At 39.9% G+C, this 24238-nt stretch overlaps 2 protein-coding genes across 2 annotated transcripts in view; one reads left to right on the plus strand and one right to left on the minus strand.

The window, feature by feature from the left end:
• Positions 1-24238, minus strand: part of LOC113643290 (low affinity immunoglobulin gamma Fc region receptor III-like) — a 546637-nt gene that overhangs the window by 102057 nt on the left and 420342 nt on the right. The gene's annotated exons all lie outside the window — the stretch shown is intronic.
• Positions 1-24238, plus strand: part of LOC113633966 (obscurin-like) — a 580831-nt gene that overhangs the window by 14941 nt on the left and 541652 nt on the right. Inside the window, exons 2-4 of the mRNA XM_047823084.1 lie at positions 10679-10714; positions 12145-12438; positions 13119-13394. Coding sequence (XP_047679040.1) covers positions 10679-10714; positions 12145-12438; positions 13119-13394 — 606 coding nt within the window. The remainder of the gene's footprint in view (positions 1-10678; positions 10715-12144; positions 12439-13118; positions 13395-24238) is intronic.

Below are 24238 nucleotides of genomic sequence, written 5' to 3' on the forward strand. Positions count from 1 at the left end.
AGGACCAGGATCGCCTTCTGGATACTGTGGATGGACAGACAGTTTGAAAAGACAAAGTGGGAAATTACTAATCCAAAATGAGGAGCCTTGGACACACAGACGTCATGGTTAATGCTGGGAAAAGAGGAATATACTCTACGAGCAGTGATCCACCTAACAAGAACATTAAGAAGACAAGGAAAGGGGAGGTCAACTACTTACCTGACCTCTCAGGTGGGCAGGATGCTTCCAGTCTTGAAATGCTCAGACAGCAGTTGGTGGATGAAATGAAGAGAAAAAACCCTGATGCCGTCTTTATTAATCAGAAGCTGGACATGATTCTGTCTTTGAGGAGAAAGGATGTTGTGATCAACAAGCCTCCTGTAAGCCAAATACTTCAACGTTGGCCAGCACTTTTTAGAGAATGTCAGGTAAAGGGAAATATTTGCAACATTTGTACTGAAATGAGTATTGATAAACATGATGGTCAGATATTAATTTGACATTTGTTCATTTTTGACAGTTCTCATAACAAATGCTTGTTTCCTTTACTATTTCAGGTGTATCAAGAATTCAGCCATGTGGTTGGGAAGAACCTTAAGTAAGAATTTTATGGGTCTCTTGATCGTCACTGTCCACAACTGATTCAGATCTTCAGATCAAAGAGAGGTCCCGCAGGCCAGATTTTGAGCGATCTTCTGCAACAAGCCAAGGTTTGTACGTTTGACCCTCTCAGTCACACACTTACCTGAAAGGCTCATTATGCAGCTCATTATGCAGGCCTTTGTCTTCTCACGTGTGAATTACATTAATATGCATGATAGTTGATGCCTACTCTCATATGCCCTTTTCAAACAAAAAGTAACTTAGAAAATTTAATTTTGAAGCAAAAACACTAGGATACAAGATCCAGTTCTCAAAAGTCCTGTGAACCAGTGTTCTGTATATGTTTTATGGCCTTATTCAAGTGATTTATAGTGGATCAAGTGGTTTCATTTTTCACTAACCACGCATAAACATTGTTTTCTCAAAAACACAATCATGTACATACATGCTGCTCACATATTACTGCAGTCCAGTTTGTGCCGATTACATTGGTATTAGACTTTAGCCATTTATATCCTCATAAGCAACTGAAAAAAGCACAAATGTCAGGGTCTGTCAAAACTTCTCCAGGCCCAAAAATACCCTTAGACCCCAGAGTGTTAAGTTGATGCCATTGTTTTGCATTCTGATATGATTATTTTGCATTTCATTGTTTTGCCATGCATTCTGATATGATTATTTTTAAAAGGGTTAGTTTACCCAAAAATGAAAATTCTGTCGTTAATTACTCACCCTCATGCCGTTCCACACCTGTAAGACCTTCATTCATCTTCAGATCACAAATTAGGTTAGCAATTTAACCTCAACTTTCAAGTTCCAGAAAGATACTAATGAAATCATTAAAATAGTCCTATCAACTATAGTAGTTCATTCTTAAAGGATTAGTTCACTTCTGAATGAAATTTTCCTGATAATTTACTCACCCCCATGTCATCCATGATACTCACGTCTTTCTTTCTTCAGTCTAAAAGAAGTTAAGGTTTTTGATGAAAACATTCTAGGATTTTTTTTTCTCCTTATATTGGATTTCAATTGGCCCCAAAATTAGTTTCAGTGCAGCTTCAAAGGGCTCTAAACGATACCAGGTGAGGAACAAGGGTCTAACCTAGACAAACGATTGGTCATTTTCTTTAAAAAAAAAAAAAAAAAAAACAACTGTGTAGACTTTATAAACACAAATGATCGCCTTCCAAGTCTTCCGTATTCTTCAAAAAGCTTTGCTGTATGTCCTACACGAAAAAAACGGAACTGGCGCTGCGTTCTTTCCGTAAGTTGAATAGGGAAGGCAGACGACTCGCCACCTCTCCCATGCATCCACCGTATAGCCAGCTGCGAACGTTCCAGCAGGGCAGTCAGGTTCCCCCGAACCGAAGCTTCTCGTCGAGAAGATGGTGTCAATTGCGTTGAGAGACCAGTTTATCAAATCCATATTAGATTTTTAGTTTGGAGATCAGTGTGGAGAGAGTCTCTCAAAGTATAAGACAATAGACGAGACGAGAGGAGCAAAGAAGGGAAAGTAAGGAGGAGGAGAGGGAGAAAAAATGTGATCGCCTTCGTTGAGAGCCAGAAAAGAAGATTTACATTTTTACAAATGTATGGATGATGTTGATGTGTTTAAATGTGTATTGTGTTAGGAGAATGCTTTGTGCTCTGGGGAGGAAGGAGAACTGAACTTTGCACCAGAGTTCAACTAATCACCCATGTTTTACTCAATGTAGAGAGCATCTTTATTTATTTATTTATTTATTTATTTATTTATTTAAGTTACCATAAGTTTTATGATATGTGACTTGTGTGAATAAAGTGTTGAAAAAAGGGGAAAAATCTCTCTCTCTCTCTCTCTCTCTCTCTCTCTCTCTGTGAGAACACAGGAAGAGGTAAAGATGTAAATCTTTAACACATACCTCTGCTCTGTCAGTCAATCAGTCATTAGAGGGACAGGATGGCGCTCAATCCACTGCCTGTGATGCTCTGTGAGTAAATGTGTGTGTCTCTTTGTGTCTTCATTAGAGTGAGTGGTGGGGTATAAAGTTGTTCATCTGCAGTCTGAATGTCCTGAGTGATGAGCTTATTGTGTGATTAGGACATTGTGTGTACTTCATCATGACTGTTCAGTGTCTCCATATCTGTTATGAGAAGTGTTTAGTTTGATGTGTAAATACTCTCAGTAACTATGATAGTTCAACAGGTAAGAGTACAAGTAGAGCGAGTTTAAAATACAGGGTTTAAATCATATAATGGTAGTTAGTCTGTATTGTTGGAATCGGTACCTGGTGGTTTTCTGGTGGTGTTTCCTGTATACACAAATGTTTAAAAAATTTTAAGTAAATGCCTCAGAACCTACATTTCTTTTTTGCTACTATTATGGTCTGTGCAGAGGAACATGTTCACTCTAATACACTTTAGTACCAAAGTAATGCACAGCACATTTAATAAAAATAAATACAAATCATTGTTTTATAATTATCAATAATTATTATAATGTAAAAATTAAGAGTAATAAATGTGCAGAAACACTTCTCATTTGTCATGTACACACACAGAGCAGTGACACTGTTAGAGGCCTGGTAGCAGGTCATAGTTCGTTGGTGCAAATTTAGATGTGAAGAAGCGGATGTGTAAAAAAATGGTGTGGGGGGGTGGGGGTGGAGAGGGACGTGTAAAATCAATAACATAATGTGGGTAAATTTAACTAACATCACTGATTTATTTTAAACTAAAAGGTGTCCAAACTGATCAAGAGAAAATATAACCTACAGTAACATTTCTGTTATTATTATGGTCTGTACTGTGAAGCATCTCAGTGCAATAAGTTTATTCTAATACACACTATCACCAAACTATTGTCTAGTATCATTTACTTATTTGTGTTAAATCTATCATAGAATTCTACAGAAATAAACACTTCTCATTAACCTTGTACACTGACACACACAGGGAAAAGACAGTTTTTGACAACTGAGAACAGACACGTGAGCAGTTGTGGTTTAGCTTCTTTCGTTTTTTAATTCAGTGTTGTGAGTTCAGCAGTAAAGAAGGGGAGAAGGTGTGAAGAAGGGGAGGAGGTGTGAAGCTGAAAATATTTTCATGTTGCATGCATTCAAGTTGTTGGTGTTAAATTCTGAGTCTATCACCTGCATCATACAGTAAATATCAAGTAGCATTAGACCAGATGTCCTGTTTTCAAATGGTCAGTTTGGGTGATCCTGTGTCCACTCTGGGCTTAGATTCCTTTTCAGTGATCTGCTGTTGTGGTCTATCTAATTGAATTGAATTAGCCCCTGCATCTTTTAAAATTTTATAAAAATGAACCATCACTGCTATAACTTCAGCCCTCTCTCTCTCTCTCTCTCTCTGCACATGCGTGGCAGAAGAGTGAGTGTGGCATGTGGAGCGTGTGGGTGTGGTTGGCATTTTGCCATTTTTTTAAAAAACATTTTGTGTTTATTTTGACATATTTTAGCAAGTTTTTCCTTAAAACATCTACGAATAATCAACTGTGTGTGTTTGTGCGTGTGTGTATGTATGTATTGTAGCGTGCCTTTGCATGTTAGCATGTGTGTGTGAGTGAGTGTGTGTGTGTGTGTGAGCGTGTGAGTGAGTGTGCGTTTGTGAGCGTGTGTGTGTGTGTTTGTGTGTGTATGAGCAGCATGCTGTCTCCGAGCAAGAAGTTGTATGAGTGCACACCACCCTCACACCGTCATGGTGTGAGGGTGGTGTGCAGGGCGAGTGTAGAGGAGAGTCTTCTAGCGAAGGGAAATGTGCTGGGACATGAGAAGATTGTCTCTGCCTCCCTCATGAACAGTGCAATTGTTGTGTTTTTGAACCATGTTGATAAATTGACTAAACAGGTGCAGAAAGGAATCGTAATTAATAATGAGTGTATACTGGTTTCTCCCCTCAGTTTCACTGCCTATAAAGTCATGCTGTCAAATGTCCCTCCTTTTATTATTGATGAGGCGATTCTGTAAGAGCTTTCTCGGTGTGTCATGAAGAAAATCCTTTCAGGAGATTGGTGTTTATGGTTTTAAATGAAGGTCAAAATTAACTAAATGCTGTTTTTAAGTTCTTTAATTTCAGGATTGAGAACTTTGACTACAACATTTTCGTTTCCACTGACACAGACAAAAAATTTTTTAAAAGTGGTCAGATAGGACATCTTGTCCTTGGTGACCCCAGTGTCTCCAAGCGACCGGGGCAGAACGCAGAAATGCTGCAGAAAGCCTTGTACTGTAACTGCTGCTGCACCTGGGCCTAGGGAGCGTGAGCCCTAAGCTCAGACTACAGACCAGGGCTCCACTAGTGACGTACCCACCTCAGAGAAGCCCTGCTCGGCCGAACAGGAGCAGGAGAAGGCCTGCTCGGCTAAAGCAAACCGGGAGAAGCCCTGCTCGGCTAAACCAAGCCGGTAGAAGCCCCGGGGGCTAAATCGGATCGGGAGAAGCCCTGCTTGGCTGATACGGACCGAGAGAAGCACTGCTCGGCTGAACCAGGCCCGGAGAACGACCATTAAACTGAAAAAAGTCACAGTGGACTATTTAGTAGTGCTGGAGCTGCCTGCGCTGGCAGAGGCAGGCACAGGGGTGCAGAGCTGTTGCCAGGAGACAATGGTCACTACACCAGTGCATGGGGACGGGGGAGACATGGAGATGCAAGATGATTCAAAGTACATATATCTGTTATATAAATATATAAATATAGAAAGAAACGAGGTAAGGGACAAGGGAAAAAAAACAGGCTAGGAATGATGTAAAAGTAGATGAAGTTGAATCAGACAGTGAAGATGGCAAGTCTGATTCAGTGTTTAACCAAGAGTCTCAGGAGGAACTGTTAAATGTTGTCTACAGTGCTGAAGCCATTAAAGAGTTTTTAAGACTTTTTTTTTTTTTTACTTTTTTTTTAAAAACTGAAAAAAGGTCAATAGGGAAAACTCTGATGAAGAGATAAAGTGTGTGATGTTTTTTTATTTTTTTATGATCTTTTTGTTTGTTTTTATGTTTGTTTTATTTACACTTCTTTTTAACCTTCATGTTGTCCCTGGGTCTTTTTGACCCCTCTGGAAGAATTTAATGAGTCATAACTTTGGTTTTCTTCCACATATTTGTCTGAAATTTACCAGGATTGTTCCAAATTATGAACTTTGCAAGCACAATTAATTTTGTCTATTTTCCTTAAACTCTGTGTATAAACTACAGTATATACTACACATTCTTGATCCTTTTGCGCCATTTTGACCACATTAAGTGGGGCAATAGGTCACAATACACACACACACACACACACACACACATATACACACACACAAGCATTGGACATTGCATTTCAGTTGGCCTCTAGACAAAACAAAGGCTACGTATTTTTAAACATTTCACACAAGCACGCACACACGCACGCACACAGGTGCACACACATTCATATTACTATTAAGAAGTTCAAAAATAAAATACATGTGTTTTGTAAATCACATTTGTTCCCTCTCTCTTATTTATACATTTAGTTGCATCAGTCAGCTTTGGCCTAGAGATATGCTGAGTAATGTTTGACATTTATCAGTCAGTGGTTATCCAAAATAATATTTAATAATTTCTGATTATTGTACTCAAAACATGGCATAATTTCATAAGGTATATCGTTCATAAATTAAGTATAATAAAAAAAAAATATTAGGAGGTAAACAAAGATTTATTCACATGAAATGTTTTTGAGTGTGTGTGTGTGTGTGTGTGTGTGTGTGTGTGTGTGTGTGTGTGTGTGTGTAGCCTGTTGTTCGTTGATCAGATGACATCAGGTGGGCAAAATAGATATTACAAGTGTAAAATAGATATGAGACACAGAATGGTGTTAATTGTAGAATTTTTGATTTATAAGCATAAAAATGTTCAAAATGGTTTCAAAACAATCTCCTGTGCTCCTTGTGCATCAACTTTTGTGCCTCTATAGTGAAAATAATTCAAAATTAATTTTTTTTAAACTACAAAATTAGGCCTTTTTTGTATATAAACAAGAAATAAAGTTTATTATACCAATATATATATATCGTTGTCAGGACTCAACCCGGACTTTTGGCCACATGCCTTTTTGTTTATCTTTCTCATCACGTGTCTGCCCCGCCTTCGTCTGCCCCTCCCTGTCTTCACACCTGATCCTTATTGTGTCATCGTGTCTTTTTATATTTAAGTGGGCCGCGTTGCCGAGTGCAGCGCAGAATCATTAGTTACGTTTACCCCTCGTCATGTCTAGTCTCTGTTAAGTGTCTTCATTTGTATTGCTTTTGTTATCGTCTTTATGTCGTTGTCTTTATCATTTATTAAACCCCTTTCATTTGAAGCTATCCTGCATACGGGTCTGTCTCCTTCCGCTTCCGGCTGTGACAATCGTATATATATATATATAAATATAAAAATATATATATAAATATATATATATACGATTTATTTGAGAAGTTGATCGAAAACTTTTGAAAGCTTTCCGATTTAAAGAATCGGTGTCTTCTTACCATGATTGTAAATTTTTAATTTTTATATATATATATATATATTGCAAAATACATGATAATATGTTGGAAACAACTTACCGTATTTTCCGCACTATAAGGCGCACATAAGAGCCTTAAATTTTCTCATTTTTCTCTTAAATTTTCCGTGCGCCTAATAATCCGGTGCGCCTTATGTGTGCACTGAGTTCCAAAATCTGTAAAAATGTTGTTATGCACCTTTGGTACTGTAAGCGCTCCACTTGATTGACTGTCGGACCATTTCCCACTGACACAGGGATGTGATACGCACACTACGTACACTGGCAGCGATAAACCAATTAGAGAACATTACATAATACTTACAGTACGTATACTTACGTCCACCACGCCTCTGGTAGGTATACTACCGGTATGTTGCGAAACAACATTGAAGACATTGTCCTTGAGACATTGTCCTTGAGAAAGGCACCGAACCCCCCAACTGCTCCCCGGACACCGCAGCATAAATGGCTGCCCACTGCTCCGGGTGTGTGTTCACGCTGTGTGCGTGTGTGTTCACTGCTGTATGTGTGCAGAGACCACGCAGAGAACAAATTCCAAGTATGGGTCACCGTACTTAGCTGTATGTCGTGTCACTTTAAAAAAAGATATTACATTTAATTTACCAGGCAGTTTCTGCTTCACGGTCCTGACTTCTGGTTGACTGAACCAAAAGATGAGACAAAGAGGGAGTGGAAACACCTTTAAATGAGAAATCAGTTGCTTGGCGGTCTTTTTTGGCGCAAATTTGAAATTAACTACTGTAACTAATGTAAAAGAAGATATGAAACGAAAGCAGACTCAAACTACACTCTTTGAGTGTTTTCGGAAGCCTGCACGAAAAGCTACAGCAGCTTTGGGTGACATTTCACCCACAGCCCGAGTACAAATGTATTTGGAAAGCTTTATAAACTACCAGTTCATTCAGTTCATAATATTCTGCAATGAAAGAGAGTTGGTGATAGAACTGAACAAATGTTTATTGTTCACTCTTAAATTTACATTGGAAATTGACAGCTGATAAAACCTGTGCTCCAGGTCCCATATTCATATAACATTTAAGGCTAAATGTAGCTCTTAAAGGTATAAAGTTCACCCAAAAATGAAAATTGTGTCATTTCTTCACCCTCAATTTGTTCCAAAACTGTACGAGTTTCTTTCTTCTGTTTAACACAAAAGATGATATTTTGAAAAATGTTGGTAATCAGACAGTTGGCAGCACCCATTGACTTTCATAGTCTATATTTTTTCCTACTGTGAAAGTTAATGGCTGCTGCCAACTGTCTGATTACCAACATTTTTCAAAAATATCATCTTTGTGTGTTAAACAGAAGAAAGAAACTACACAATTTTCATTTTTGGGTGAACTATACCTTTAAGAGCTACATTTAGCTTTAAATGTTATATGAATATGGGACCTGGAGCACAGGTTTTATCAGCTGACTGTCTTTTGTTGCTTATAATAAATTGGAATGTTGATAACACATAAGCAGTCTTTAATAATGCTCTCAATTACATGTAGAGTGTGGTGGTGCCTATGGGGTGTCGCTCTAGGATGGGTGCGTATGAGGCTGGAAGGGGAAAAAAAAATCATAGTATACTCACTACAAAAAACTAGACTGCACCACTGATTAGACCTGACCAGTGTACTAAATCCATAATTGTCAAGACAAACACAGCAACAAGCAAAGAGGCATTGACATAGATTCAAGAAATGATGATGAAAATAATTATTATTAATACTTCAGTAAAGTTCATTAAATCTATCCTGTTGTTAGTGTGGTCTTTACACTTATGAACTGTATATGGACTGACAAAGGTGGTACATGAGGAAGCAATTTGACAACAATGCAGTAAATAATTTAGGTTCATCAAAAAGCGTGCTCGTTAACATACCAGCAGACAAGCTAATCCAGCACAAATTAGTGCATAAAATGTCACCAAAATGAAGTATTTTAATCTCATAATTAAATACATAAAGAGGAGAAAAACTGCAAAAAGGTCCACTTTTTGAAAAATAAAGCCCCCCCCTCCCTCAATAGGCTGCCTACAGACCTGTAGATGCACAATCTGATGGAGAACATTGATATTTTATTTGGACCTCTAGATATACATTTATATGGACATCTAATCTACACTCAGAGGAACATTGTAGAAGTGAATCTTCTACAGGGCCTCCTGTTCTAAACTTGGAGAAGAGGGACTCTTTGGACACGGAACACGTCACTGATGAAGTGACTGCTGTTGTCATGGAGCCTTCTCTCCAGGTCAAACAAAAGGAACAGATGGTCTTCCCACTGGACTCTACAAGAACTCCTGGACTGACACTGGAGGTGATTACTTCTGTAATCCTTCATGAATGCATCAGTTAAGAACATCCTAGAAGTGGCCAGCATACAGTTTTAACTCATTCTCCCAGAGCAGGGTGTTTCAACACCCTTAAAGATCTGGAGACTAAGCAGCGAGTTTGGAGACTCGGCACTCTAGACTTTTGTTCTGAGTACAAATCCCTTCCAAAATGCTTAGCTAAAGGATAAATTACATTGTGGCTAGTGTTATCACAGTTTTGATCTAGATGTATGAAACACACTCAGACTCAAAGGTGGTGGTAAAAGCAAAGAAGTAAAGACAGAATATTATTTTGCTGCAGCAAAAGGCATCGTCCTTACAGTGCAACGTCTACACAGTGATTCTAATGTTTCAGCTCTCCCTTTTGTACCCTGTGTGTGTGTGTGTGTGTATGTGTGTGTGTGTGTGTGTGTTGTTGATTGTGTGTGTCTGTGGTGATTATGTGTGTGTGTGTGTGTGCTTTCATGCACCCTCCCTGGTTACTGAAGTTGTATGCCTTTGAATTATCACCTCAACAAGGCCGCATTCCAGTATCAGTACTTATCTATCACATGCACACAAACTCCCCTAAAGTTCCCATCCTTCTAGCACGTACAATGTTAACATTTGGAACAAGGGCTTCTTGTCCTTTCTCCCTAGTCTGACACACAGAATACAGTAAAATCACATAACATTATATACAAACACATAACTGTTGTATAAAAACATTCATGATATTTAATATTTTAACTACACTAGTTATGACACTGGGGTTAAGGTGCTGGATTACCAAGCAGGAGGTTATGAGTTTGATTTCCACGTCCTGCAGGCTGCCACTTCTGGGCCCCTGAGCAAGGCCCTTAACTCTCAATTGCTCAGTAGTTTAAAATGAGATAAAATGTAAGTCGCTCTGGATATAAGTGCATCTGCTAAATGCTGGAAATGTAAACAGTTAGTTTTTTGTATGGATCTTCTGAATTGCTACAGTATGATTATCTCTCTCTCTCTCTCTCTCTCTCTCTCGCTTTCTTTTCAAGAACATTACTTCATGAGCAGAATAGTGACATTTACCTGAATCATGTCTATTTATTATTTAAGAGGTTAAAATGTATTTCTTACAGGATGGTAAAAATTAAGTTTCCTGAGTAAGATTTAACTTGTGTGTTCTGTGTGTCTAAAATGTGCTGTGTTCATTAATAGACTGAAAATTCTCCATATTTACGTAATGTTCTTTTTCTGTTCCCTTTTTAGTGCTGATTTCACTCATACCAGTGGTCCAGGCTCAAGGTGAGTTATATATAGTTTAACTTTATATTGTCTCCTTATTTAATTTGTTTTAGTGCTAAGAAGGTTGTGTATAATTTGTTAATTTGTTCCCTGTTTATTTACTAATCATTTGGGAAGTCGTGGCCTTAGGAAGTCGTGGCCTAATGGTTAGAGAGTCTGACTCATAACCCAAAGGTTGTGGGTTCGAGTCTCGGGCCGGCCACGACTGAGGTGCCCGAACCCCCCAACTGCTCCCTGGGCGCCGCCGTGTTCATGGTGTGTGTGTTCACTGCTGTGTGTGTGCACTTTGGATGGGTTAAATGCAGAGAACAAATTCTGAGTATGGGTCACCGTACTTAGCCGTATGTCACGTCACCATGTAGTTTTTTAGATCTAACCAAAGGAGGCTACAAAATCAGATTTGAATAAACAATTTTGTACACAAATAGTTTTATGCTGCTTAAATGTCTTAACATATTAAATATAAAACAGCACAAGTTTAACCCTCCTGTAATCTTCCCTGCTTTTCTGTGCAATTTAGGAGCACCGAGTCAAACTGACCTGGTCTGATTTCACTGCTTATAACAAATGAGCCGAAAAACCAACATATTAACATATATTTTCACACATTTTTGTAATATTTGGTATAATAAACCTAATTTATATACAATAAATAAAGTAAAATAATAAAGCAGAAATTATGAACTATTTTCACTATATTTATGATCAGAGGCACATAATTTGATGAAATATTACAGACTAAACACTGTGTGTGTGTCTGTGTGTGTGTGTGTGTGTGTGTGTGTGTGTGTGTGTGTGTGTAGCTTATTGGTAGATCAGGTATTGCCCTCTGCTGGACAAAGGCATATCACAAGTGTGAAATATTTACAAATGTGTAGCTTTTTTTATGGAGACCCAATGAAATGCAATGTCCAATGCTTGTCTGTGTGTTTGTGTGGTGTGTTTGTGGACATTGTGTGCAAGTGTGTGTGTGTGTGTGTGTGTGTGTGTGTGTGTGTGTGTGTGTGTGTTTGTGTGTGTGTGTGAGTGTGTCTGTATGTATGTTCATTGCACTGGCAAGGGAAAGTGTGTGAACAATTGCCCTACTAAATGTGGCCCGAGGAGATCAGGTGTAATAAAATATTTTTATGAACACATAATTCAATAAAAATAGATATAATCAATTTTACTTTCAAAGTGCATCATTTGGAACAATCCATGTCATTTTCAGGCAAGTATATGGAAGAAAACAGAAGAGAACAACAGATATAACTAGTGCTAAAATAAAATGCTCCATGATGCCCCTGATTACTTAATATTAAGCAGGTTACACATATCAGTATCAACAAGTAACAAAAACATGAACTAATATTCACTCTAAAAATGATATTAGTAGTGTAGACTTGGGAATGACTTTATGTAAGGTTTATTAACAACAGAATGTTTTATAGGGAGTCCTAAAGCTGTGGTGTCCATAAAGCCTGATACACATGTGTTCACTGGAGAGGCTGTTACTCTCATATGTGTCATACAGGGAGGAGGAAACACTCAGTGGACTTACAGCTGGAATAAAGATAATAAACTCTATTCAAATGGAAATAAGAGAGATTTCATAGACAAAACAATGCAGGTGTTCAGAATCAGGTCTGTTGAAGACTCTGACAGTGGAACCTACAGCTGCAGAGGACATGGGGGATACAATCAGAGCTCAGTGATCAGTGATGATGTTACACTGACTGTATCAGGTGAGTCTGTGTGTTTTTATTTCTTATTTAATATCTTCACATTATTTTTAGGGTTCAGATTTTGAGTAAACTGAGTCCCTGTTTATTTAATATTGACTTTTACTTCCTTGTCTAGTAAACACCAATTTATAAGTAATTAGAATTAGAAGGTTTTATCTGTGAATTCTGTAATTGAGAGATTTTTATCATCATCATCCACATCAGTCTCTGTCTCATCACAGAAATCCCTCACAATATTTAAACACAAGCCTCATTATCTTCTCTTCACTTTACTGTTCACATTAACACCTCTGGGGTAATAACCCATGATTTACTTTTGTTCTGTTGGATGTATTTCATGTCATTAATGTATTTTAAGACATTTAAATATGTAATAACTTTGTCTGCTGTCGACTCTATAAAATGTGTGAACACTCTGATTTAATGATGATGTGATACACAGGAACATCCCAGACATTTTGACCACTGCTATCTGATTACAAACTAAATTAATTATAATTATAACTAAAATATACTGAATATCAGCCGTGTAAGAAAACATACAACTGAAGCATCTTGTATTAAATGTTAAATATAAATGTTAGTTTTAGACACAAAGCATCTGTTAGACACAGTGAATCTACTGCTTATGTAGTAAAGTGTAAAGCAGCTCTGACACCTTCATCATTTCACACCAACAGTAAAACCCAAACCGACTGTGAGAGTGAATCCTCAGAGCTCCGTCTACACTGGAGACACCGTCACTCTGAGCTGTGACCTGCAGCAGGGGACTGGATGGAAGTTTCAATGGTACAGAAATAATCAGTGGCTACAGAATCTGAACAGTGAGCAAGTGAACACACTTAATGTGACAGTCGATAATGCAGGAGAAACAGAGTACACGTGTGAAGCATACAGGAGAAACTACAAGTACTACTCCACAGAGCTCAGTGATCCTGTCAAGATTACAGTGAGAGGTATGTCATGATTTTTTCCTCTTTTCATCACAGGTTTGTTAGAAGGCGTAAACATTATTGCTTAATTATTTTGTTCCTCTTGATATTCCAGAATTTTCAGAATAATCTCGAAATACATATGGTACAACCTAGGTGGCGCTAGACCGGTTTTTCCCTTACCTTTAGACGCGTCTCTTTCTTCACTGGGGTAATATATTCCAAAACAAATATTCCACAAAAATCCACACAGGTCCAAGGAACTGAAATCTGTAAGCCTTTTAATCCAAAACGCTTTGGTCGCGCCGCAAATATTCCGTTAGTGTTCTGAAAACTGGAAACAGAAGTGCGCCATCATCTCGTTTTGCCGCTCTAACTTCTAATTGGGGTATTCAAAAATTTATGTCATATTTATAGCCCAGGTCCTAACGAATCAAATAAGCCCTCATTTGAGCCAATCGGTGCTTGTATTGCAGAGATAGACGGCTGGGAAGCCAATGATGTCATGACATCATTTTTTGGGAACCCGCCTTTGACTGACAATTACTCCTTCCAATAGCAATGAAATGGGCCGGGACCTCTACAGCTCTTTAGCCAATAAGCAGACGATTCCAACGATATGCGACATGCCGTGTGTTCTCTGGCAGTGTCTGCGTGAAAAAGCTGCGCAGAAGAATTCTTGCGTAATCCCTGACCTTTTGTCCCTCTCACAGCTCAGGGTGTCAAGTTACAGGCCTGTTTTCACACCAGAGTGATAGAGAGAGAGTCTCTGCTTGTTTATGGCCTTTCAGACTGAGCCTGCAGCCTTTTATTTCAAAGTTATACAGTAAACAAGTACACAAAAACGCTGCACCAGACGACCAGGGCCGTAGAAAAATATTCATATAAAATCCATTTTTGGGTCTTTTGACTTGAATTTTTTTTTGGTGAAAGCCAAGACATGTGGCTATGACTCTCAGTTGTTGGTTTGTCCCTAACATGTTCCAGAAAAACAAGATTAATCAGTTTATCAGAAAAACAACCCAGGCGGAAATGAAAACCTTCCATTCTATCCCCTGTAACTTTGTGCCAGTAAGGCCTAGAAATCTGAAACTAATTTCTGAAACTAGAATCTCTTCTTTCCAATGAGACCAGGCTCACCCCTGTGTGTCAAAGTATGTGGGAGCTGTACCACTTTTTGTTGGGTAGGTCATGTAGGCGAAAAACCTGCAAAAGGGGGCCGACGCATAAAGGGGTTAAAAGTATTTGTCATTTCTGACAGATGAGATCCAAAAACATTTTGTTTAACACACACACACACACACACACACACACACACACACACACACACACACACACACACACACACTATAACTATGTTTTCTGACATGTAAATGTCTTCAGGACAGAAAAGTTTATATTTTGTGGTTCTGTGTTTTTTATATTTATTTATTAAAATATAGATTAAATTAAATCTTGGTGAGAAAACGTCTGTAAGTGAGAACCGTTAAAGATATTTGGGACACGTCTGAGGGAAACCCAGCACATATATATTGACCTGTTTCTGTTGTGTTTTTGTTTACGTTGTCATGTGGGTTTTTGTTCTGATTCATGTCTTGTCTCCGCCCCTGTCCTGTCATTGGTTGTTGTTCTAATGTATCTGGATTATTCTCACCTGTTTTCACTTTAACCCTTGATTTGTCAGTGTATTTAAACCCCTTTGTTTCACCATGTATGTATTTGTCTTGTAACTGTTGTTACCGCTGTGTGTTTAGTCTGCAGATGTCCCGATCTAGTGTCTGTCACAATTTTATAAATTCTTGTATCTGCCTCCAGACGTCTAATGTGACAAGAACAGGAACTAACTAGTTTATCAGACTTTCCACAACAGTAAATGTAACTATATATGGATTAAATGTTCAGTGTGACATTCATTATTTAATAAAATTATAATCATTGTCACATTCTGATTAAAATAATCTGTACTTCATGGTGGAAACAGTAACTCTATAACAGTGTTAGACACGTTGTTTTATTACTTAAACTTTTTTAAAAGAAGAAAAACATTATACACAATATACAGTACAATGTAAGAGATTATATTCAGCTCATTTCAGTCTAAACACAACATATATTAAACAGAATAATAACTTCATCTACACAAATTGTTATAAACTGTTACAGGTTAAAAACAAACTTACTGTAATTAAAAAAACATGAAATGCTACACAAAACCTGCCCCATGCTGTAATCGTAGATAGTACAAATAATTTATCATTTGGTTTCAACAGTAAAACCCAAACCGACTGTGAGAGTGAATCCTCAGAGCTCCGTCTACACTGGAGACACCGTCACTCTGAGATGTGGCATACAGGATGAAAGTGTCTCTAGCTGGCAGTACAGCTGGTATAAAGATACTTCACACAGTCCTGTCAGTAGTGAACAGGTGTACAGTATCAGTGGTGTTGAAGTGACCCACACAGGTACATACACCTGTAGAGGAACAGAGAGAGGAGGCTCACGCTCCTCACACTCCAGTGATGTTATTACACTGACTGTAATAACATCACTGTCTGTCAGATGAGTGATTCAGGTGAAAATGTGCATGGAAACTCTTACTTTGTATTAAGTAAAACTAGATAAAATGATATCTTGTATTTCCTGTGTAACAGAGAGACCACAGGCAGTACTGAGTGTATCTCCACACAGCTGGCTGACTGAAGGAGACTCAGTGACTCTAAGCTGTGAGGTTACAGACTCCTCTACAGACTGGACATTCAGCTGGTACACAGTTGTTCCCTACAGAGACGGATTAACTGGAATAAATAATAATCGTGGCTATATGGTGTATGTGGAGCTCCTCTCAGACAGCAGCAGAGGATTTGGAGGCAACTACACTCTCAGTCCTGCTGCTCTTAAACACACAGCAGTTTATATGTGCAGAGGAGAGAGAGGAGAACCAGCCCTTCACACACAGTACAGCAATCTACAGCCACTATGGATCACTGGTGAGGAAAATTATCTGTTGTGTTGAAGTGTAGACTTTAAAAGTGTGAGTGTAACATCAGATTAATGCAGTATTTATTTAATCATGTGTATAATTAGGTTATGAATTATGTGTATGATACACATATACTGTACATAAACAGGACTCACTATATGTTTTGAGTTACCACATTCTGTGGGATGTTTATTATTTCCAAGATGGCGGCGCGGCAGTAGCACGCAGCGGCCTCTCCGAATTCGAATACGGTGCTAATTACGTTTTTAAGTTTTTATTTACGGTTTTGAGCCCGACCATTGCTTCTACATGGATGCCAGAGACAGCGGTCTTCATGTATACAAACATGTATACAAACACCAGGACATAATAAAGTACAGGAATCGTGTAACAACCAACCTGCACGATGATGTACTGGTTAGGCTTCGTGACCTCGGCTTGCTGCGGAGACCAGGCCTCCAGTCCCCGCCTGATACCAGAGACCAGGGGAGGGGACGCTGAAAGCGGTTCGCGAGGAAGCGGAAGCACGGTAAGCGAGCGGGCGTCCGTGCTAGGCTAAAAACAAACCCTAGCCGGCCGGCTCTCCTGTCCATTCTACTATCCAACGTTTGCTCCCTGGACAATAAACTGGACTACATCCGACTCGAACGCTCTACACGGAGAGAGGTTAGAAACTGCTGTGTGTTTGTTTTCACGGAGACGTGGCTCAGCGACAGCGTTCCGGACGCCGCCATTCAGCTGGACGGGCTAACTTCATTTAGAGCCGACAGAAATGCAGCTCTTTGCGGTAAGACTCGCGGTGGTGGTGTGTGTGTTTATATCAGCACGGAATGGTGCAAGAACTCTGTGCTTGTTTCTACTTACTGCTCATCGTCAGTAGAGTTTGTGACTGTTAGATGCAGACCATTTTATTTACCACGGGAATTTACTACTGTTTACATTGTCGGAGTTTACATTCCTCCTAGCACTAATGCTAAAGAGGCGCTAAGTGAGCTATACGGAGCTATTAGCGACCTACAGAATGTTCACCCCGACGGACTTTTTATCATCGCCGGAGATTTCAACCATGCAAATCTTAAGTCAGTGCTCCCTAAATTCCATCAGCATGTGGACTTTGCTACGAGAGGTGAAAACACGCTGGATCTTGTTTACACAAACATTCCCGGTGCGTACCGTGCGGAGCCCCGCCCCCACCTCGGCTACTCAGACCACATCACTGTTATGCTAATTCCTGCATACAGACCACTCGTCAGACGCTCAAAACCGGTTCTGAAGCAGGTGAAAACCTGGCCAGCAGGAGCCACTTCTGCTCTTCAGGACTGCTTTGAGTGCACTGACTGGAATATCTTCAGGGAGGCTGCAACCAACGGCGACTCCGTCAACTTGGAGGAGTACACGTCAGCAGTGACCAGTTACATCGGCAAGTGCATTGATGACGTGACCATCTCCAAGACCATCACTACACGCCCCAACCAGAAGCCGTGGATGACTGCTAATGTGTGTGCTCTGCTGAGGTCTAGGGACCTAGCCTTCAGAACAGGGGACAGGGTGGCCCTAAGAACAGCAAGGGCCAAACTGTCCCGAGCCATCAGAGAGGCAAAGCGTGCACATGCCCAGACAATCCACAGCCACTTCCAGGACAGCGGAGACACCCGGCGCATGTGGCAGGGCATACAGGCGATCACAAACTACAAGACAGCTTCACCTGCTTGTGATAGCGACGCCTCCCTCCCAGACGCGTTGAACGAGTTCTACGCTCGGTTCGAGGTACAGAACAACGTTACGCCAAGGAAGACCATCCCTCGTCCCGACGACCAGGTACTCTGTCTATCCACGGCCGACGTGAGGAGATCTCTATGCAGAGTTAACCCACGGAAGGCTGCTGGACCAGACAACATTCCTGGCAGGGTGCTCAGAGAATGTGCGGAACAGCTAGCGGATGTCTTTACGGACATCTTCAACATTTCCCTGAGCAGCGCCGTTGTTCCTACGTGCCTCAAAACTACCACCATCGTTCCTGTCCCAAAGAAGTCTACAGTGTCTTGCCTCAATGACTATCGTCCCGTTGCACTCACACCCATAGTTATGAATTGCTTCGAGAAGCTCGTCATGAGGCACATCAAGACCCAGCTACCACCCTCACTTGACCCCCTACAGTTCGCGTATCGTCCAAACCGCTCCACAGACGATGCCATTACCACAGCCCTCCACTTGGCCCTCACCCATCTGGACAATAAGGACACTTATGTACGAATGCTGTTCATAGACTTTAGTTCAGCATTCAATACAATCATCCCTCAGCACCTGATTGGGAAGCTGAGCCTGCTGGGACTAAACACCTCCCTCTGCAACTGGATCCTGGACTTCCTGACTGGGAGACCTCAGTCAGTCCGGATCGGGAACAGCATCTCCAGCACCACCACACTGAACACTGGAGCTCCTCAAGGCTGCGTGCTCAGTCCACTGCTGTTCACTCTGCTGACTCACGACTGTGCAGCAATGCACAGATCGAATCATATTATTAAGTTCGCCGATGACACGACCGTGGTGGGTCTCATCAACAAGAACGACGAGTCAGCATACAGGGAGGAGGTGCAACAACTAACTGCCTGGTGTAGAGCCAACAACCTTTCTCTGAATGTGGACAAAACTAAAGAGATGGTTGTGGACTTCAGGAGAGCACGGAGCGACCACTCTCCGCTGAACATCGACGGATCATCTGTAGAGATCGTCAAGAGCACCAAATTTCTGGGTGTTCATCTAGTGGAGAACCTCACCTGGTCACTCAACACCAGCGCCATCACCAAGAAAGCCCAGCAGCGTCTCTACTTCCTCCGAAGGCTGAGAAAGGCACATCTCCCTCCCCCCATCCTGACCATGTTCTACAGAGGGACCATTGAGAGCATCCTGAGCAGCTGCATCACTGTCTGGTTTGGGAACTGTACGATCTCGGATCGCAAAACCCTGCAGCGGATAGTGAGGACAGCGGAGAAGATCATTGGGGTCTCTCTTCCCTCTATCATGGACACTTACACCACACGCTGCGTCCGCAAAGGCAACAGCATTGTCGATGACCCCACACACCCCTCACACACACTCTTCACCCTCCTGCCGTCTGGAAAAAGGTACCGAAGCATTCGGGCCCTCACGACCAGACTGCGTAACAGTTTCTTCCCACAAGCCATCAGACTTCTCAATAACTGAACTGTACTATACTGAGCACAACATACACACACATCATCTGTATGGACTGCATAGACCCTCACAAAACACACACACTGTTTTGCACACTTTTCTGCTGTTTTTGCACATATTGGATAATATCTCAGTCATCTGCTGTTTTTTGCACAACTCTATATATAATCCAAAGGACCTGCTGCTGTTCATTCTTTTACTGCACAAAATATTGTTTGAACATTCAGTATATACACCGGTCGGTCGGCGCTGTTTCTGTTACTGTTTATTGTCTTTTGTGTATTGCATTTTTTGTACTTTTTGTATTGTCTTGTAACTTAATGTCTGCACTGTTTTTTGTCCTGCACTGTCTTTTGTCCTGCACTGTTTTGCTTGTCTTGTCCTGCACTGTTTGCACCAGGTTGCACAGTTGCACTTTATGTGGCTAAGACTACTTACATGTCCTTAGCCCTGTCTTTGTTTTATGTAGCACCTTGATCCTGGAGAAACGTTGTCTCATTTCACTGTGTACTGCAACAGCTATATATGGTTGAAATGACAATAAAAAGCTTCTTGACTTCTTGACTCTTGATGTGGTAGGTTAGAGGTTAAGGTGTTTGACTACTGATTGGAAGGTCATTGATTTGAAGGCACTTACCCCTGCAAGTCACTTACCCCTCAAATGCTCAGATGTATAAACTGAAGTAATATATATATATATTATATGTCACTCTGTGTGTCTGCTAAATGTTTGAGGATTTCTGTAAAGGAGTATTTTATTAAACATTCTGTATGTGACATAAAAGTAAGTATACATAAATTATTCAGAGATAATGACTTCAGAAAATGTCTTCTAATCAGATACAGGTACAAATAGGAGGTAAATATATTTATGGTATAAAATAAATCACAATCCTGTACATTGGCTCATTTGACTGCTCTAATTGTCTAATTATTTACTTTTTGCTGGAAAATGAATGGTGCAATTTACATCACATTTCAGTCATTTCTTTGTGTTCTTCCTCATTATTTTGTTTATTGGCACTTTAAATGTTTTCTGTTTAAGGTGAATCTCCTCCAGTCTCTCTGGTCATCAATCCCAGCAGAACTCAACACTTTACTAATGACTCTCTCTCACTGAGCTGTGAGGACCAGAGTAAGTCTATAGGATGGACAGTGAGACGATACACACACAGTGAGAGAGTGTTAGATTGTTCACACTGGGGATCAGTTACAGGATCTACATGTAACATCAGCTTCCTCTCCACATCCTACACTGGAGTTTACTGGTGTGTGTCTGAATCTGGAGAAAACAGTAATCCTGTCAACATCACAGTGCATGGTGAGTCTTCATGTAGTGTGTTTAATGTTAAAGGAAAAGGGAAATTAAAACATGTATGTTAGTAGTAGACACCAGTTTTACTAGTACAAGTAAATGAGTATAAATTCAAATCAGTATTCAATATTCATATATATCTGTACTAATGTAGCTATAATTCAGTTGCATGTTTTCTCATGAGCAAGTGTAGGCAGATTTCTGCAGACTTGAATTAAACACCTCCAGACTCCATGGTTTTAGAGGGTTTGAAGTTATATAGAGATAAATTAGAGAACTTTAATTTATTATCTACAGACACATCATAGTGTGTGGATTTCCTTGTTAGTGATTTTCTGTGTTCTAGATGGTGATGTGATTCTGGAGAGTCCTGTCCATCCTGTGACTGAGGGACATCCTCTGACTCTACGCTGTTTATATCACAACCCAAATCCCTCAAACCTCCAAGCTGATTTCTATAAAGATGGATCAGTTCTCCAGAACCAGACTACAGGAGAGATGATCATCCAAACTGTCTCAAAGTCAGATGAAGGTTTCTACCACTGTAAACACCCAGAGAGAGGAGAGTCACTGAAAAGCTGGGTCTCAGTCAGACGTGAGAAATTATTAAAATATTCATTTATATACCACTTAATGTGTTAAATTCAGTAGCTTTCCATAATGTACTCTATAGTGTCTATGTGCAATACAATATGCTATGAAACACGTGCACACGGTATAAATTAATTTATTTGAACTGCAGATTGAGCTAAAACATCTAAACAGTTCAGCATGAAATAAACATGATTATGATTATTATTTTATTCAGCTTCAGTTCCTTCAGGTGTAGAAGCTCCATTCTCAGTGCTCATGCTGATCTGTAGTGTGGTGACGGCCTCTCCGTATCTGCTGGTGACCATCATTCTGCTGCTCATATGTTACAGAGCTCGAGGTAAGAACTTTTTCAGTATGTCCCTATATTTCACATAACAAGCATCATGACTTTAATAAGTGCAAGAATAATCTTTTGACTCACTTCTTATTTTAAAGATTAAATAAGATTTTTTAAATGAAAATTAATAAAATAACCACTTGTTCTAAAATTTGAATTAAAAATATGTTTTTAGGATGAAATCAAATGCAGTTTGGTTTCCAAACATCTGGAAAAAATGAAATGAAAGAATTTTTTTTTTTTTCATTTCTTTAACAGATCACACTGATGAAGACAGAATTGAGAATGCAGTCATAGAGGCTTGAGCAAAATTCATCTATAAAAAGAAGATACATTTACTATAATATATATTATTCCAGAATTTCTTTTTCTTTATGGTTTTGTGTGGATTTTAAAACAATACTGATTTGTCATTTAAATGTCCTGCTGTTATTTGCTCATCATATTATAGACACCCTCATTGTTGTGAATGGCTTTGTTTAGTTAATGTCTGCAAACCTCCTGATGAGGTGTAAATTACTGCGTGTGTACAGTAGTGTCCAAAAAGCCCTACAGCCAGCTTTTTTATGCAATATAAAAATGTTATCTGAAATATGGTGCTAATATTGTGTTTTGTGTCTTCACAGTATTAGTTCTACCACTGCTGCATTTGTACTGCTGTTTTTATTCTATTTGTTTGTGAGATTTCCTCTATATGAAATGTTTTGATCAATAAAATAAATCATTATCAATTCACCGCTGCGATATTGCTGTCTTTTCATTGTCACTCTTGTCCCCTGCTAGAACATTAGAATTTATCACATGGGATTAATAAGATGTTTCTTTAAAGCATATAACTTGATCCTAAAACTATTAATCGGTGTAGAGGATCTCTTTGCAGTAAAGTTCAGTAGTAAATGGAGAATTAATACATGTGAAATAAACTTTTCTTGAGTTGTCCCAAGCTTGAATCCCATCTCTTCTTTCCAACCCACTCTGGTGCCAAACCCAGGGAATTGATGATGTTAGTCTCCAATGGAGTTTCTGCCACTCTCTTACACCAGGCCCTACTTGAGTGCTTCCATCTCTCTCTCTCTCTCTCTCTCTCTCTCTCTCTCTCTCTCTCTCTCTCTCTCTCCTCCCTGCACCAGGAAAATGGACTAATTCCACCTAAAGAATTGCCCCCTCAAACATGTTCTCGCCTCCACCTTTTCGCCTAAATTTTATAGAGAACAACATAGAACCACATCCATCCCTACCATCTACCCAAGCATAATAATTAGGGTGTTGGGATAAGCTAAAGTCCAGGCACAATATGGGAATAATTGAAGAGTCTCACAGTAACTTGTCAAGCCCACATAAAGGATGCAAAGATCAGTCATCATCATCATCATGACTGAGGTGGTCCACAGCCTTGGGGTGCAGATGGCTGTTAAGGGTTTCCTCTCTCAGCAAGGGTTGGGAAGTCAGTGCCAGGCCAGAGAGTTCACGGCCTAAGAACTATTTAGCCGTACACAAGAAAGGCCAAAGCCTTCTCTACTTTCTGAAGAGGCTGAGGTCCTTCAATATCTGCTAGACGATACTGAAAATGTTCTATGAGTCTGTGGGAGCCAGTACAATCTCTTTTGCTGAGGACTGAAGGTAGCTGATGCCAACAGGGAATGGCGCTGAACTCTCTGACTGAAAGAAGGATGTTATCTAAGCTACTGACCATCTCAAAGAACATCTTCCAATTGATCCATGATGTCCTGGATAGATACAGGAGTATGTTCAGCCGCAGACTCATCCAACCAAGGTGCTCCGCAGAGCAACACAGGAAATCCTTTCTACCTGTGTCCATTGGACTGTACAACTCCTCCGTGCAACCACACATCTCACTGTGTATTAATACACATTTACTGCTATATTTATTTAAATCCTAGCTACTGACCATCTCAGACAACATCTTCCACCCACTCCACGATGTCCTGAAAGGATACGCTTCTGTGCAACAACATATCTCATTGTGTAACAATACACATTTACTGCTATATTTATTTAAATCCTTGCTCTATTTATGATATTTTTGTATATCGTTGATGTCGGGTGGAAACCTCCTATGTCCAAATTTTGTCAATTTCATATTTTTTCACATATCGATGCTATTGGTCAGTCCCCATGTGGGTCGATAATTTTTACAAGTTATTAACCAATCTAAAGTATGAATATTTTAAATTTTTTTTAATATCCTGAAAAATAATGGATTTGGGGGCTTTGTGGTTAGCATGTTCGCCTCACCCCGCCAAGGTCGGGGTTTGATTCCCCCCTCCGTCTTGTGTGTGTGGAGTTTGCATGTTCTCTCCGTGCCTCGGGGGTTTCCTCCGGGTACTCCGATTTCCTCCCCTGGTTCAAAGACATGCATGGTAGGTTGATTGGCATCTCTGGAAATTTGTCTGTAGTGTTTGAGTGAATGAGAGTGTGTGTGTGCC

The sequence above is a fragment of the Tachysurus fulvidraco genome, chromosome 1, assembly GCF_022655615.1.
Source record: "Tachysurus fulvidraco isolate hzauxx_2018 chromosome 1, HZAU_PFXX_2.0, whole genome shotgun sequence".
Taxonomy (NCBI): domain Eukaryota; kingdom Metazoa; phylum Chordata; class Actinopteri; order Siluriformes; family Bagridae; genus Tachysurus; species Tachysurus fulvidraco.